At 45.1% G+C, this 17,926-nt stretch overlaps 1 protein-coding gene across 2 annotated transcripts in view; it reads right to left on the bottom strand.

Moving 5' to 3' along the window:
- Positions 1 to 17,926, bottom strand: part of dennd5a (DENN/MADD domain containing 5A) — a 43,443-nt gene that overhangs the window by 13,609 nt on the left and 11,908 nt on the right. For both annotated transcript variants that reach the window (XM_029248342.1, XM_029248345.1), the window contains 12 exons: positions 16,329 to 16,438; positions 15,489 to 16,110; positions 11,155 to 11,342; positions 9,133 to 9,447; positions 7,951 to 8,166; positions 7,596 to 7,830; positions 5,621 to 5,771; positions 4,552 to 4,639; positions 3,356 to 3,487; positions 2,765 to 2,917; positions 1,544 to 1,625; positions 123 to 207 (listed from right to left, as the gene is read on the bottom strand). In XM_029248342.1, the coding sequence (XP_029104175.1) occupies positions 123 to 207; positions 1,544 to 1,625; positions 2,765 to 2,917; positions 3,356 to 3,487; positions 4,552 to 4,639; positions 5,621 to 5,771; positions 7,596 to 7,830; positions 7,951 to 8,166; positions 9,133 to 9,447; positions 11,155 to 11,342; positions 15,489 to 16,110; positions 16,329 to 16,438 (2,377 nt within the window). The remainder of the gene's footprint in view (positions 1 to 122; positions 208 to 1,543; positions 1,626 to 2,764; positions 2,918 to 3,355; positions 3,488 to 4,551; positions 4,640 to 5,620; positions 5,772 to 7,595; positions 7,831 to 7,950; positions 8,167 to 9,132; positions 9,448 to 11,154; positions 11,343 to 15,488; positions 16,111 to 16,328; positions 16,439 to 17,926) is intronic.

Genomic DNA, 17,926 nt, shown 5'->3' with positions numbered 1-17,926 from the left:
AATTTCAACCAGCAGCCTCGGATGACCTCGTAGCTTGATTCAGATCTTTTCCCAAAACATTAAGATGTCCTGGTGTTTCGTGACTCAAAGGTACAGGGACTAGGTTTGATAGAAGAACTCACCGCATGTCCTCTATGAGGGACACTTTCAAGGGGGGCAGAGCGAGTCCCGCATCAGACTTGCGTCTCTCCGAGTCATGGATGAGTCCTGGGTCACACAGGGTGAACAGTGAGGACACAGAGGAGCAATACATTCGCTGTCATGACAGCGGTGTGCAGCCGAGATGGCGCTGAGCGGAAGATCCTCCTCACGCATCTTTTTTAACAGTCCGCACCAGTCCGGTCTGGGGGTCCCTTGCTTGGGTGGAATTTAGCACAAAGCAAGACAAACCATACTTCAAGCTTGAGAGCCTGTCATCCTGACCTCCAGGCCAACAGGGGCTGCAGTGGTGTGGCCTTACAGAACATCGCTGCATGAGGAAAGTAACGTCCTTGTTCCTTTATTAGCGCCAACATGAACATGGTCTGAGAGTTAAACAGGTTCTCTGATTCTGGGCCTCGTAGGGTTCATAATCACCAGCCCGAAGACCCTCTAAACATGATAAAAAGGGAAGGCAGGCATTTAAAGGCTCTTAGAAATTCGATGAAATTTTACATTTCATCATTTAGCTGACACTTTTTTCCAAAACAGCTTGTAATGTTAAGGTTACAATTATTTGCCCTTTTATACAGCTGGGTAATTTTTTTTTACTGGAGCAGATTAGGGTAAGTACCTTGCTCAAGGGTAGTACAGCCAGAGATGGGGATCAACCTGCAACCTTTGGAGCCGGAAGGAGTAACACCAACCCCTAGGGTGCCAGCCGTCCCGTTTTTAACTTTGCTTCACCATATCTTGAGATGAGTTAATTAAAATGATCCGTACATTGAAATCTGTTTTCTGCAGTGCGAATTTGAAAGCGGAGATGGAAACCGGTAGCTATTTGACCCTGTGCCGTTCACATAAATAATGGAAGAGCATGGCTGAGAAACCAACAATGATAAAGTACATATGAAATGTATGCAAACCTATAAAGTTAGCACATAATAATAATGATTTAAATATTCCAAAGTATTGTAAGAGTATTTTCATGCTGTGCAATTATTTTCACTTTCATTTCTAAACCCGTTTTCTTTCACTTGTTCTTCTCAGCACCACCAGAACACTCATGCTTGCTAGCCATTTTTAAAAAGTAAATTGAATGGAACAACAGATGAAACATTCTACAAATAAAACAATTTTTGAAAAAAAAAAAAAATAAAAAAAAAAAGCACAGTTGCTGACTGAGTCAATAAGAAATATGACTCCTTGCAGCTGCGCAACACACTAGTGTTATCATACAACACATGGAGAACTCATCATTAGACGTTACACCAAATTTCATAACCTGAAATTAATATTACAAGGTTTATTAAAAAAAAAAAAAAAAAAAAAAAAAAAAAAAAAAAAAAAAGCTGTTATCAGTAGGAATGTACCTTCCCACCAAAAGCGAAAGTGCCATTTTTACCTGGAGGACTGAGGCCTGCTGGTGTGTCCTTCTCTTTGCTCTCTTGATAGTGCAGCAGATGTGACCACAAGGCAGATTTACCCTGATGGAACAAGGTATTACTGTGACAGTGTCATCGTACCCCTTGAGGGTCCCTCTCCTGGGCTACAATACTGTCCAGGCTGATGGATCTCCTCTGAGAACCAAGTTCTCAAGTGACCTGCTACGGCTGGTGAAAAGTAGCACTGAGGTGTGTGTGTGTTGGAGAGTAGGGAAGGGTCAGCGGAACAGTTGGGTCTGTCATCGTGAAAATGTGAATGATTCTGTGGTGTGTGTTGTTACTAACCCTTAAACATGCTGTTTTCAACACAATTATGAAAAAGTATTATGACCCCTCCTCAAGATACAAATACAGTATATATATATATATATATATATATATATATATATATATATATATATATATATATATATATATATTATAAAATGAATCTAACATTTTTACTAAAAATGTCATTGTCTAGATTTAATACATCTATAATTGATTGCATAGCATTTAACTTTTTTACAGCAACCCAAAATTAAAATCTTGTTAAAATGTAATTTTATGTGAAATACAGAAATACTACTAACAATTTCAATCCACTATAAAAATAAAAATATTTTAAGTGGAATTATGAACATTTTACAAGTGCTTTTCATAACAGAGACTAAATAAACCAACCCTCCCATGACGCCTCCTCAAGAAGTGAAGGCTAAAAACAAAGACAAAATGAGCTGATCTTCTGTTTTTCATATCTTAGAAAGGTCATTATTTTCTATGTAACCCCTAGAACGCCACAGGTTCTCATTACTGCAACAGGGTCTTGTAAATTTTAAGAAGCTCAAATTAAATGATTAATCATCCCGAAAGGCAAAAATGGGTCTAAGGTGATGACAGCAAAATTTTTTGCTAAATCACCACAACTGCCAACACTGAGCAAAAAAATGCTACAGATCCTCATCACTATAACATGCAATTTTCTCATCTGGTTCAGTTCAAAGTCCATGAGGCTGAGTCAGGGGATGGACTACCGGTGTGGAGGGGTATCTGGAGCAGATAAAGGAATGATCTGGACTTCAGAATGATTTCTGACCAGCTTATGAGACCCTTAAACTGCTGAAGGCATCTGTCCAGGCAATTTGACCAATGAGGGTTTGTATAGTACAGTGTGTGACAAAGGCCTCCAGGTGCCAGTTTACCTGCTTGACCTGCAGGCCGTGGCTCCAGATGCGCTCCAGCAGGTCGCACAGGCTGGCGATGAGCGTGTTCTCCTCCACGCCCGTGATGCTGCCCTCCCCGTGGCCCAGCTCCACCGCTTCCCGGCCCATCTTCTCTACCAGCATGCGCTTGGTCTGGAAAACAGCGGAGAGAATGTGTCAGCACTAGGTTAGCTGCATTTGGTTACCAAATGACAGAGCGGTCAACATGACAACTGCTAACTGAAAAACCACACAGCAGTGAGGAGCAATCATAAGGAAACCTCAAAAGGATCATCTAACGGGTACCAGGACTCTCAGTCAATGGTTATACACATTGTCACTCTTAAGTTCTTTGGCTGACCTTTGATCAACATGACTTACACTGCTAGGTTTGTAAACCATACATTTATAAAGCTGGCAAATATTTACTAGAGTAATTCAGGAGAAGTGCTTTGCTCAATGATTCTATAGCAGGAGATGGGATTTGAAGCCAGGTCCTCTGATCAGACAGCGATGACCTTAATCCACTATGCTGACGGTCACAACACCGCCACATATTAGAGATACTGTGCCATAAAATTTGTGAAAGACCTTATTTCTGCATTCCTTCAGCAGCCCCTCCACAAACTTCCAGTTGGTCTGAGCGATGACAGAAGGCGACAGGTTCGAGAGGTTGGGCTGCCGGATGCTCGCGCCCAGGCTCCTGGCTTCCTGAATGTGCTTCTGCAGGGTGGGATAAGACCAACGTGCACCATCACCATAGGTACAAGGAAACAAACACAGGAGGAAAAGAAAATAAACCACAGGTGTACAATAGGAAGGGAGGGAACCATTGGTTTGGCTGGAAAACAGGCATGGAGAAAGAGTGGAACACACAGCAGAAGAAGCTCTAAAGCACACCACACCACGGTCCCATGAGCTTCTCCACGTTGGCTGTAAATCAGAACGAGGGATCATCCACATACAGGGAGAACTGCTGTCAGTAGGCAGAGGACATAATCATCTTTGCTTCAGCCACAAAAGACGGGCTTATAACACAGCCCCGAAACTGGATAAGCTTCTTAATGCACCAATTAAGCAAAATAATTCCATTTCATGGCAGATAATGAATGAGTATGGTGGCACTCATTATATGGGCTATCAAATTCCCGCAGAAAAACACATACAGCTACTCCCTTTGCTGCTAAAGGCTCTCCTTCAAATTCCAGAGCGAGTCACACGCCCGAGTCTACGGCCTGACTCCTTGACCGCAGTTTAACCCGGGTCATCTGCTGCAGCACTTCCACAGTAGCAACGTACTTGTCAATCTGTGAAGCTGGGTTCCAATTTGGGTCCCCCTGGCATTTATTCTGTTTTGCTCTGTTTGTATAATATTTTTTTTTTTTGATTCCTTTTCATACTCTTTCAGAATTTAATTTGAAAAGGGGTGTAACTTGGGCGCTGCCATTAATTAGAATGGCTGTTACGATACCTCCCCCTGCAGGCCACTCAGGTGAACGTAGAAGTTACATAATTTAAAAAAAACATACAATAAAGAAAACTATTAATTTAGCTGATGCTTTTTTCTCAAATCCACTTATAATGTTGCTTGACAATTTTCCTGCATCAATTTACATTTAAGTACCACGATCAACAGCACGAGGAAGGATTCGAACCCGGATCCTTCAAGCGCAGCGCGGCAGCTCTACCGCTACGCCTCCTGCACTGCCACGTAGGGCTGTAACGAATGTCAGACATTGAGGGGTGGTGCAGTATCTGTAGGCTCCCCCGTGGGGGTGGGGACGCACCTGTTCATTGTCCAAGTACAGCTGTTCCACATGCTGTCTCTGCTTGTCCCTCAGTCTCCAGTGTGCTGCGGTGCTCCGCTTGGCCCACCTAAAGTGCCGAACGCACCGGCAAAATTATTGCAACATCACAGCAACACTTAGTTCTGTGCCCTGCAAGGATAACATTAGTTCAAACTAGTTTTTTTTTTTTTTTTTTTAAATTTCTCGTCATCTACTTTTCCACGTAGGGTCACCTTAACAATCATGAAGGCAACTACGAAAACGATGTCTTAAGCCGTGTTTTATAACCCTGCTGTAGAGCAAGCATTTACTTCCCGTCAGTGTGCTTCTCTCTTTAATCTCATAGTTCTTTCTGTTCCCAAATCTCAGGCATCTGGGACACATTTGCAGAACAGCCAACGAAGCATCGCACTGCAAGTGGAAAGTGTCCAAACACAAAAGTCAACCCAAAAAAGGATAACTGCTCAGCTGCTTTCCTTAGTAAAAATCGCTGAAATGTTTTTGCATAGAACTCATCCTCATGTCTTATATGGCATGTACAGCTCTCGTCCGATACTACCCTCCAGAAGCCCAGCAAAGCTTCTCGGATATATTTCTAGGAAGTTGTCCAAGCCCCGCCTCCAAATATGCAGCACCATGAAAACCCAGAGAATGTCTTCTTCAAGGTGCATAAAGACTTATATTTAAATATATTCTTAAATGTGTGTCCTCTGAAGTGGACAAAAATGTACAGCTGGGTGTCAATAGTCATACTTGACTGGTGGACGTGTTAAAGTCAAGGGGCATTCGTGCTCTTTTGCACCTAATTTTCGTTTTACTGAATCTCACCGCCTGGAATTAAGGTTAATGTGTTCAGCCAGCTGAATGAAAAAGACACGGAAACGCTCTTCCGGAACCTTCTCAGCAAGAGAATCTCAACGGCTGCGTGCTTGCAGTCATCCCACCAATTCTGGCACACAGCTGGACCTTTAAACCCAAAAGCAACCTAAGAAACTGCTTTGGCCAAAGAAGAAGACAGAAGGTGATGAGGGCACCGCTAACGAATTTCCCAGCATGCAGTGAGACTCACTTGTTGCCAGTGGGCCCGGAGGAGAGCACGTCAGACTGCAGGCGGGGAAAGAAGCCCGGTTCATAGCGGCCCTGTCCGATTTTCATGTCCAGCAGGTGAGGGTGCAGCGCCGTGTGGTCGATTTTGGACACCCTCATCTCGATGGCCTTCTCTGTAGTGTGGGACCCAAATCACAGTGGTGATTAAACAAACACTGTCAGTCTTTCCAGTCTCCGCAAGTGACAGCTATGCATAGTGCATTGTTTGGAACCATCTGCAGACTGGTGATGACCTTCCTCTCCACCCTGCTAGATAGGCCAGCAGTGTTAGTCTCTTCATAATGAAACCAAACGGCTTGCTGAAATCCTTCACTGAATTTGGGCACTAGGCAGCACGGTGGCATGGCGAGTAGCACTGCTGTCTCACAGCACCTGGGTGGTGCGAGAGGACGTGGGTTTGATCCCAGAGCCCTTCTGATTCTCAGAATGTGTGGAGTTTGCATCTTCTCCTCATATCTGTGTGGGTTTCCTCCCACAGTCTGAAGACATGCTTTTCGGGTTCACCCACAGAGTGGGAGTGACAGATTGTGTGTTCCACTGGTGTACGGATGAGTAACCCAGTGCAAGCAGTGTATCTAGCAGTGTAAACGACCTTGGTGAATAAGGTGTGTGGGCTGATAACACTACGTAGAGTTCATTGGAAGTTGCTTTGGAGAAAAGCATCTGCTAAGTAAATAAATGTGAATGTATGTAATGTAATTTCAAAACCCAAATAATTCAACGTGATGATGCATGGCAGACATATGCCAGGAAATCTGTGACTCAGGAGACTGGATAGAAGAGTCTTTTACTTGTTTTGGTACGGAAGTTCTCCAAGCCATGTAGCAAAAGCACATTCTGAAGGCGAATATCTGGAAACAAATGGTGCAGGAAGTAGAGGAAACTCAAAGCAAACCACTCATGCCAAAAGTGCTGCGAGAGTAACCGGCTTGGTCACCGGGGTGAACACTATGGCATAAATGGGGATGCACCCCTGAGCACACAAAGTCCACAAATGGAGGATGGAAGTTTCTGGAAGCACTCAAGTGGACTTGATGGAACTTAACGATAACATAAATGTAGAGGGTGTGCAGTCACCTCACAGATGCAACATCGTCATGAAAAACAGAAGAGAAACATTGGTGTACATCCCCAGTACTCATTTTATTACTGAACCTTATTACCTGGGCATGTCAATGTAATTGAAAGTAGGAAGATTTATGTACATTCCAATATTTTTAAACTAAAAGGAAGACCACAATCCTATGATGGATTGACATCCTGTCCAGGGTATACCCCGCAGCCTTGTGCTCAGCGATTCCCGGATTGGCTCCAAACTACCACCAACCTTACCAGGACAAGCGGGCAATGAAAATGAGTGAGAGTAAATCTAATATCACTCAGCTCAACAATGCGTGTAGAATTTATGAGGACCTTTGTCAACTCTATTTCCTTTAGCTTTATTACATCGGCAGTAATAGCTTGTTTTTCTGGCCCATACCAGAAATTGCATTGCATTGTCTATAGCCGCTAGTCCCAAGTGGGGCCAAAGCAAGCTGGAGCCTAACCCGGCAACACAGGACGGAGGGCCGAGAGGACACACACCCTGGATGGGACACCAGTCCACCACAAGGCACCCCAGGCGGGGCTCGAACCGCAGACCCGCCACACAGTGAGCACAGGCCAAACCCACCACACCACCATGCCCCCCAAACCAGAAGTATCTTCTATACAAGCAGTGTATGGATGACCAAAGGGGTGAATAACATTATTTAATCTGTATGATAACAGATACAAGTTCTGCATACCTTTCTGGATAGTTGATATCTCGGGCAACGGTACTCAATCACACTTGTGACATATTGAAATGTCCTTGTGTCACACCCAGTGTTGCTGATATGTGCTCAAAAGGTAAGCTCATCATCCATCTGGCCATCATGTGACCAACAGGTTCCCACCTGACTCATCGATGTTAGTGCACTTCTGGTACATGGAGGTGCGCAGAGTGGGCGTCCGCACGTTGAGCATGCGGACCTTGTCCACCCTGGTGTCAAACACCTGCAGCGTGTGCTCCTTGTCCTCGTCGTCGTGACACAGGATCTTGCTGTCGATGAAGGAAGCGAAGGTCTGCGTCTCCAGGAAGCGGGACAGGAAGGGCAGGTAGGGCTCCGGTTGGTCCGAGAGGAACGAGGCCTGGAGGGAGTCAAGAAAGAATGTCTTTACCAGAGGACGTTTGCCTCTCCAAATTAGCAGGTCTCCATCTTTCACTTGAGCAGCGGATCCCAACTGACAGTCGTGGGTACGAGTGCTCACCTTGTCAAAGTTCTGCATCTGGTCACGGTTGCTGAACCAGGAGTCCTTGTCTTGGTTGGACTGGATGACAAACACCTCGTAGTCAGCGAACATCTGCGTGAAACGGTTGGCAAAGATCTCACGGAGGCGAACGTTGAGCAGGTGGGTCTGCAGTTCGTCCTCCTCACACTGCACCTTTTGGTCTCTGTTAGCGGTGGGATTGTCCACCCCACCCAACTGGGACAGGGGAAGAGAGAGAGAGGGCATGGTGTTATTATTTTTACTATTATTCATTTATTCATCAATTCACTCAGCTGACACCTTTCCCCAAAGCAACTTACAATATTATTTCTGTACCTAGGCATATTACAACGATTTACAAATTTATACAGGTGGACATTTTTACTGTATCAACTCAGTAAGTACACTGATCAAAGGTACTACAGTATGAGGTGGGATTTGAACCTGGGTTTGAATGCGTTTTAGGCTGTTCATGTTACTGCTACTGCCTTTGCTCTTGCAGGTTGTGGGTTCGTTTCCCCCCCGATCAAGGTATTTATGCCTAGTTGCTCCAGTAAAAATTACCCAGCTACAAGGAGCTTCATTCATTGTGACCTCTGTAGGTGCCTCCAGTCACAGGGCTGAGTAAAGCTCCTGTCTCTCTATTAGACAGTAAAGCTCACATGCTGCAGAGGCGGGATTCTCTTCTCTCAATGAGCTCAGTCACTCATCTCCAGTGTATTCTCTGATGTAATCAAGCCGTTACAAGGCACTCGTTTATGCACAAGGGCCCGGCGCTATGGTCGGAAGCAGAAGGCAATTAGGCTCTGTAATCGGGGTTAATTATTTTATTGAACCCGATCTGGCACAGTATGTTTGTTGTCAATAGCGATGAAGAGAGGAGCGTCAGGCGAGAACGGTCCAGCCTGATGCAGCACACCGGTGTATTTAGTGTATTGCCAATATGTACTGCCCTCCATCCACTTCTACACATCATAAGTCATAAAAATTGCCGTATGGGATATTTTTCCCCACGTATAACAAAAAAAGGAATCATTTTGTTAGTGAAGGTCTACACTACTTTTGGAGTCTCCCTCCCACATCCTGGCAACGTGCAGCGATGAGTGGGCAGCCCAGCTGGCCGACCACACCTTTTGCACGCGACCCCCATCCACTTGGCCACGACCGCACAAATAAGCTCACCTTCTCCAGGCTGATGCCGGTTCTTTTGACCAGGGCCTGGAGACGGGCGATAGTCTCGTTGTCTTTCAGCCGGAATGAGTTGAATGGCGAGCCGGCCAGGTTGCCGTTACGCCTGTCGGAAACCTCATCGCAGGAGCGGAACCCCGTCAGTTTGGGCACGCCGTCTCCGCAGCACGAGCTGCCCTCCGGTGGGATGCCGAACGCCAGCAGGGCCTCGGAGATCTCTTGAACAAACTCCAGCTTGCTGGGGAACTGCGGCAGGTCCTCGGGGAGCTCTATGAAGTGGTTGTCAATGTCCACAAAGCACAGGTTGGCCTGGAGGGAAGTGAGACCAGCGTTAGTCAACAGTCTTAGCATGATGCTGACTAGCAGTGTGAAGCCTTGGTCAAATCAGTGAACGTGTCTCATTTTCTCCGCCAGGGGGCAACCATACAGTAAAAAAAAAAAAATTTAAAAAAAGTGAGTGCATACTGTACTGCATAACAGAATTCCAACTAACAATGTGTAATATCTATCATCTTCCACGGATGGTTGGAATTGGACTGATATCCTTATCATCCATAGGTAGGGCAAGTTGTTGATTTAGTAGCCTTGGTTTACATGTTTCCATATGGTTATTAATTTTTTTTATTCATCAGTCACCTTTGCAATGCAGAGTCACAATAGAAACATACCATAAACATAGGGCGTGAGGGAGAGCACACCCTGGATAGAATGCCGGTCCATCACAAGGCAATCTCTCTCACACACACACACACACACACACACACACACACACACACACACACACACACACACACACACACACACACACACACACACACACACAAAGCAATTCAGACTCACCAATTCATAGGAACACATGACTAGCATGTGAGAGGAAAACGGAGCACCCAGAAATAACCCACACGAAGAACATGCAAGCGCCACACAGACTGAGCCGGATTCGAACCTGGAGCCCCAGAGCTGTGAGGCACCAGCGCTACCTACTGTGCCATATTTTAAGACATTTCTTTATTTAAAAATATACTGTATATTTAATGCAGTATAATAATGGCTAGTGAACTTGTGATCAACTTGTGTTATCAATTAGTACAAATACTTTGCCTAAATTGCTTTGTTCAATATCCAGCTGCGTACATGGCTATGCACAGATCGTGTGCTATGAAAACTAATTTTAATTAATTAATTAAACAGGTGAAACAATGTTAGTTTTAAATCAGGTAATAGAAACGTACAGACAACATTGCTGCATTAAAGGCATCGCACTGCACCCAAGATTTGCTGTATCGCATCTTAATATTAACTGCACGACCACGTAAAACATTAACATCATTAACGTGTGACGTGGTCAGGCAGATACTTTCGGATTGGGATGTCCATTGACCTGAACTGGCATTGAAAAGGTTCACCGTGAACCAATTAGTCTTTGTAATTGTACCTCGGGAGTACATCATCTTCTCCTAAATACAGTCATAATATTGTTGTTTTTCCAGTGAATTTCATTGTACTGCTGTTGTAATAAGGGTCATAAAGCATTTGTGATTCTAAACATCAATCACACCACACAGAAGAGGACGGGTTGTGCAGGGAACCTTGTCCATGACATGAAACCCTTGAGTTCGCATCACAAGTGTGCATTCTATTGCCATAATAAAAATATCAGATGGGAGATGGATGGCGCAGCACGGAGACAGAGCCCTCAAACCCCCTCCCCGCACCCATAACTGATCCCTAGGCATCGGCACATTTGGGAGGGGAATTTTACATAATTTTTGCTTCATAACACTGTTATGGGCCGCTGATAGCTTAGTGCTTATAGTGGTTAGTGCTGCTGTGTTGGACCCCCGGGTTGCAGGTTCAAATCCCACCTTCAGCTGTAGTACCTTTGAGCAAGGTGCTTACCCTAAACTGCTCCAGTAAAATTACCCAGCTGTATAAATAACTACAAGCTGCATTAGAGAAAAGTGTCAGCTAAATTAGTAAATGTATGACATGGGGAAATGGTGTGAGGTGGCCCACCTCCTGCGGAAGCTCCAGCTTGGAGCGGTCATCTTGCCCGTTGGAGTGGAGGCCCATCAAGTACGGCACGGGCGCATCCAGGAAGTGCTGCAGCGAGGCTGGCAGGATGGGCACATAAACGTGCTGCCACTGGAAGGGGAACATCAGGGCTGTGATGCTCTCGGCCACAGTCATCAGCCTCTGGTAATCTACGAGAGCAAGGGGACAAACTGTTGAACTGCAGTCCACCTGAAACCACATTATGAGTTCTCGGTCACATCACCTACTTAAAATGCATTTTTTTCCCTTGACAAAAGCCTAGAGTTACTACTTTGATTTGCAACTTCTGTCCTGTTAGTAGTCATAGTATGGTTTTAAACTGAACTACCAAGCAACTTTACCCCTTTACATTTATTCATTTAGCAGACACTTTTCTCCAAAGTGACGTATATTTCAGAGAAAAATACAATGAGCGCAGTACATGAAAAGGAGAGATTTGGATGTAGACACGTGATTCTGAAGTACAGTTCATTTTTCACATTCCACCATATGAACCAGTATACATCACGAGTAGCTGCATAAAGGTTTATCCATTATTCTACAATTCTAAGCGTTTATCTCACAAGTTGCTGCATAAAAGTTTCATTGTTCAACAATTTCTAATGACAGAAAACCAAATTTTTTGCCAAATTGATTTACTGTACGAAATCTGGGCAAGCACATTGATCGAGGGTGTAACAGCGCAAGCAGCGATTCAAACCCAGATCCTTTGATCGCAAGGCTCTAAAAGCTCAATCCACCATGCTACTTGCATAGCATTTGTGTCATTATTCTACCTTCAGCACTGGATTTGATTTTACGGGTGTAAAAAGCAGTTGAACGCAGTCACATCAGGGTTCGAGTATCTCCATCCGCAGCAAATGGTGTGGAAACGGCAATGGACTGCAGCGGATAACCTAAGCTGGTCCACTGATGGAGTGCTGGGAAAAATAAATCGAATTTGCCAATGCCATAATGAGACTGGATCACCGGAGAGTGAAATGGGGGCTACATTCACAGAGCATTGAGGGTTTTTAACAGACCTCTCTTCCACACACATAGCCTATCCTTTGGTTCCCCCCAAAGCAACATTGAACATATTAAGGTCTAATTATGTAATACATCATTAGCACGCATTCATAGCGGTTTTGTTATTCACACACAGGGTAAGACTTTGCATGTTATGCCAAGTCTTGGCAATTTTGGCCAGGGTGTTAAGTTTCTGATCAACCATCTTCCATCGGTTTTTCCCCCCATTCTCTCTAGCTTCTCTTCCGATGGCAGATCAGCCAACCAGCCACCCTGCAGTCTGCGCCGCTATCTCCACACGCCTGAAATGGTGCAGACCGTGTCCCTCTGGCTGCCTCTGTTCCTGTTTAGAAAGCTAGGAAAAAAGTGGAATGACCTGGCAAAAAATGCTAATCCAGGCGGTCTGGGGGGGGGGGGGGGGGGGGGGAAATCCGCTATCACCACACCTTACTGCATGGCATCAACTCAGTGCCTCCAACGTGGGGGCCCAGCCCTCCTCCTGGATCCCATTGAGACAGAACGCAGTCCCTTAGTACTGGTTAGTGAAACGGGTGGTACTAAGATGCAGCACCTATCTGACCACAGTGACAACTCAGTCATCCCTCCCCTTCCCTAGCCTGCTTTCTCCTCCACATGGGGTTTCTGGGGAAATTGAGGTCACTCAGATCTATTTCTGGGTCTCGCAGCAGAAGTAGTGGTCAAAACACAGAGCGAAAATGACAAGTCAGCAGAAAGCCTGTAGTGACGCGTGCGCAGCGCAGGAAACACAGATGCATGGATGTCGGCGTACTTGTGTCATTCCTATGGTGGTCACAAAGACATCTGCAAGGCTTTATACATCACTTCTGAAACCCTTGTAAGTCCATTTAAATACGTTTGACAAAACATTGTCTTTACACATGAGCTACCGTAGTTACTCTGCTACCCCCTTTCTCTGGTACGACATGGATTTAACTCTCAAGTCCACCCTGTAGGGATTCTGCAGCTTTAAAGTTCTTGGGGGGGGAATGATGTAATTTCCAACCAATGGAATTAGGGCTGCATTTGCGCCATCATCCTTTTTAGAGACTGTTGCTAAGCAACACCACAGCGATGCACCTGAAGAGACTGCATTTTAATCATTAACCCTCTAGTGCCATGATGGAAGATACACGAAGGACTCCGCACTGAAGTCTATGACCACCTCACCAACCAGTGCCTTCATGGGTTCTCTGTAAAATGGGGGGGATGGCACACATTCAATGGCAGTGTTTAATGCTTTAAAATGGGCATTTGTAGTGTCTTGTTTAAAAAAAAAAAAAGACACTGATTTACAGAGTTCTGCCAAAAGAGGGTGTGGTTCAAATGGCTCAACAGGGAATGTGTGTAAGTACTTGACACGTTGATGAAGGCCCCCCTCTTGCTGTGAGAGGAAAGGTCACATTTAGCTCAGTTGCAAAGATGGTGAGCTGTTTACCTACAAGCTCCAGGAGCCTTGGATTCAAAAAGCAGAGAGGATCTTTGGGACTGAAAAACAAGACTCCAGTTAACAGGTGAGGGGGAAACAAAAAAAAAAAAAAAGAAAAAAAAAATTGAACAAGCTGCAATGGGTCAATAAATCACAACAAAGGAAAGCAAAATGACAAAGGCTCCAAGTACTCCTCTTTCGGGACACAACGTTTAGCTTTTGACTCAATCACACTACAAAAAAAAAATGCAATGTCAATAACTGTTATGCGACACCATACAAATAATCACCTTACAGAAGCTTATACAAGAACTCAACCCTGTGTATGAACTAAACCAAATTAAGGTAACAAGCATTTTGTAAAGAACAAACATTGAGCTAAATTCATATATCTGACTGCAAGGATACATGAAAAAATTTCAGTATACCAGCTCCTCATCTGACAAACACAAATGACCAAAAGCCTGTTAATTATGATCATTTTGTAACCGTTTTGTTTGGGTCTAATCGGCTTAGCATGTAAATACAGGTCATGCTCGTGTATGCTCTGCAGCAGATGGAAATTTTAGAAAATAAATAGGTGAAGACAATGCTATTAAAAATAAATAACTGGAAAATGCCTGGACCCACAAAATAAACATAATCTGAATTAATAACATGAGGAGTCAGTCTATACCATAGGAAAGAAAACTGTATTGTTCTATATGTAATACGGATATATGCAAACACACATGCAGGAGACAGCAGCCTCTGAAATAAATAATAATAAAAAAAAACAGCTCTGCACAGGACAGCACAAGGATACAGCATGAGAAAAAGAGCCACCTTTTATGAAAAAGAACCTTGGGGACACCAAGAAGCTGGCTAAGCATTGCTTTATGGCACAGAACTGCACCATAAGCAGATTGTCTGGTTGAAATGTGACAGTGATGACTGCAAGACACACAGCTGTTGATATCTGAGGAAATGCGTGAACAGTTGTGAAACACAATGGTGTTGGCATTTCCCCAGCTGCATTTTAGAAGCTATCCTGTGATGAGCATTACGAAGCACGAACCATGGTCAGCTAGAGTCAGTGTGGAGTATTGTCAACTTTTTGTTCAACACATAAGCTGTCAAGCATATGAGTTGGTGAATTTAAGTGGTGTCCCAAATAAATCTTATGATTTCATACATCCTTTCTTGACATTTTGATTAGATAAAGATAGTGCTGCATTAAATACAGTAGACAATACTGTTCAGTTATGGATCTGAATTAAAACAGGGTCTGCATGGAATCTAATGGGCAGCAGGTGGTAGACTGGTTAGAGTTGTGGCCTTAAAAATCAAAAGGACCCAGGTTGGAGTCCCTGATCAAGGTACTTACCATGAATTGACACAGCAAAAATTTCCCAGTTGTATAAATGTGTGTCTGTAACCTTGTGCATTTTGTTTTGAATTTTTATCTATTCCAAATAATTTAAATTATCTATCTGTACATATATCTATACAGCTGAGTATCTGGCACTGGGGAGGAAAAAAACTGGTTTGAATTTAGCTTCTTTTTAAGATTAAGGCACCTTGACAGTGTAAAACTCATTAATTTCAAATTTGTATGCAACTGATAGGAAGATTTACATTTACATGTAGCAGATGCTTTTCTCCAAAGCAACGTACACCTTCAAGAAAAATACAAAAAAAAAGTGTGTTACATCAACTGAAGCAGAGATTTAGAACCTTGCAGTAATCTAATAAATCTAGATCCGAAAGTCACGCGGTGTCCGTGATGCCACTTGTGGGTGACAGTATGACACACAACACGATGTCTCCATCATGGTGGAAGGGGCAGTGGCAGACTCACGTTGGGAGTACAGAAGGATCTGGAATTCCAGCAGGGCACAGGTGAATAGTTGCAGCACGTTCTCCACCCCGAGCAGCTGGAAGACGTCACTGAGCGGGAAGTCAAAGAGCGGCAGCTCGCTCGTGCTCGGCCGCTGGCACACCACGGGGCTGTAGACCCCCGAGAACTTGAGGGAGCGTCCGGCTGGGGGCAGCGGGACCTCATAGAGCACGTTGAATATGTAGCTCTCCAGGGGCAGTGGCGGCGGCTGGGACGAGGTGATCGCCTGATGGAGCTGCTCCAGAACCTTCCGGCAGGCCTGCTGGAAGGCCATGGGCGCTAGAAGGCAGATGCACTTTGAGACATAGAGCGTGTCGCGGGTGATGTCGTAGGAGTTGAAGCGCTGCAGGCTGGCGGGAGGTCCTGCTGAGGGCATGTGCAAGATGTCGTACTGTTCAGCATTGTGCATGTGGTATAGTGTCTGCATGGCACTGCAGATCTGCTTGCTGGTCACCTCCTCGTAGAATGTGAGGGCAAAGCCGTAGCTGCGGGAACCGTCCTCCCGAGTGATGATGAAGGAATGGAACTGTGGTTCACGGGGGTCTGCCTGGGTGCGAAAGGACAGCCCCTTGGGCATACAAAGCTAGGGAGGGAAAGGAAAGGAAGTTAGCGAGGCCTGTCCAGTGGTCTCTGCTGACATCACCCCCCAAGCAGCGATCAGGATTTATATGTTCGAACCGTGAAGTGAACACTGAGGCGCAAGCAGGAGAGAAAGCCGGTTAGGGCGGCGGGGGGAAACCCAACCAGTAAATCAATGGATTAAATGGGGAAAACATCCACAACCCTCCAGTGGACACTCACCATGCCCACAGCATCCTGGTCGAAGGGACTCCACTCCACATTCTCAGGGTAGTGTGCCAGGACTTTGGATTTAAAAGTTCTGCGCAGTGGACTCTGTTCAAAATTTTCCCCTGCAGGGGATACAGAAGAAGGTGGAGAAAGAAGGAGCAAGCTTAGCCAGGCAGCACCCAGGCCAATGGGGGGGAGTCGCAACATAGGTGGAGCGTGTGGACGGAAGCATCCAGTCAGAGGCGAGCTTAAAGAAAATCAGCATAATGTGAACACCATAGGGAATCATTCTGCCAGAAGAGCTGCCCCCTTATTCCAGAATACTGGATCACAATAGACCGCAGACCAGATACAGTGATTTTGACATTTTTAGCAATGTATTTGGGAGGGGGGACAAATTAAGATGCTAAAAATGGCATATATGAATAAATATAATCTGAAAGGCCACTATTATGGAGGTTAAAAAAAAAAACCTATAATTATTAACCATTGGAAAGCTGACAAGGGGGGCGTGGTGGCGCAGCAAGTTTGGCCGAAGCCTGCTATGTGAGGGGTCTGGGGTTCGAGTCCTCCAGAGGATGCCTTGCGGTGGACTGGTGTCCTGGCCGGGGTGTGTCCCCTCCTCCTCCGGCCCCTCAACCTGCGCTGCCAGGATAGGCTCTGGCTCACCGTGACCCCGCTTAGGACAAGTGTGTGCGTGTGCGTGTGTGCGCGCGCAGAGCTGATGCCTTTGTTCAAGGCATCTTGGAATGTTAGATACAGGGCTTGTCTGAATAATTGTACCATTCTGGTGGAGTCTCCCAGCTTCGACATTATTTCATACTGTATGCATGTGTGTATATATCAGGAATATATACCATTATGCTATATGCTGTATCTCTTTCTCCTAAGGTAATGCACAAATTGTATTTCTACGAGATGTGTATCACTTTGGAGAAAAGCATCTGTTAAAATGAATAGATGTAAATGTATTAAAAACAAAAGATTTATCACCTCATCTGTTCCTTATTTTCCAAAACTGGACCCAGCAACCCTAATGGGGGTCATTTCTGGGTGTGGAGCCCATTGAGTCAAATATTTTCAACTGGCACAGGACTAGCACTGGTAAAATAATTAATTTTACACCAATTTACACACATTTATACAGCAGGGTAGTCTTACTGTATCAATTCAGTGCAAGTACCTTGACTAGAGAATTACATTAGGAATGGAGATTTGGACCCGGGTTCCTTTATTTGGACAGCAGTGGCTCTAACCACTGTGCTACCCGCTCCCCCATAATAAAATATACATGGAATGCTGTGGGGGGGGGGGGGGGGGGGGCGCAGGGGCGCAGGGTGGCAGCCATTATAACAACACGAAGGTGTAAGTTAAAGCCAAACCCAAAAGTACAGTGGCTGTGATTTAGGTGCATTCAGCCTTTTCTGATAGACAACTGGTGAAGGGGAGGGAAAGACCACAATAAAGGATGGCAGCAATGCTAACAAGAGATGCGGGAGCAGTGATTGTCACTCAGTAGCTGCTGGGCAGAGGAAGGGGGGGGGGGGGGGGGGGGGGCCGAGGGCCGAGCGTGCAGCAGAGCTTAGTTCAGGGGCACAAATAAAACGTTG

This window comes from Scleropages formosus, chromosome 2 (assembly GCF_900964775.1).
Source record: "Scleropages formosus chromosome 2, fSclFor1.1, whole genome shotgun sequence".
In the NCBI taxonomy this organism is placed as follows: domain Eukaryota; kingdom Metazoa; phylum Chordata; class Actinopteri; order Osteoglossiformes; family Osteoglossidae; genus Scleropages; species Scleropages formosus.
Note: the sequence above shows the minus strand (reverse complement) of the source record. Positions and strands in the feature narration are given on the sequence as shown.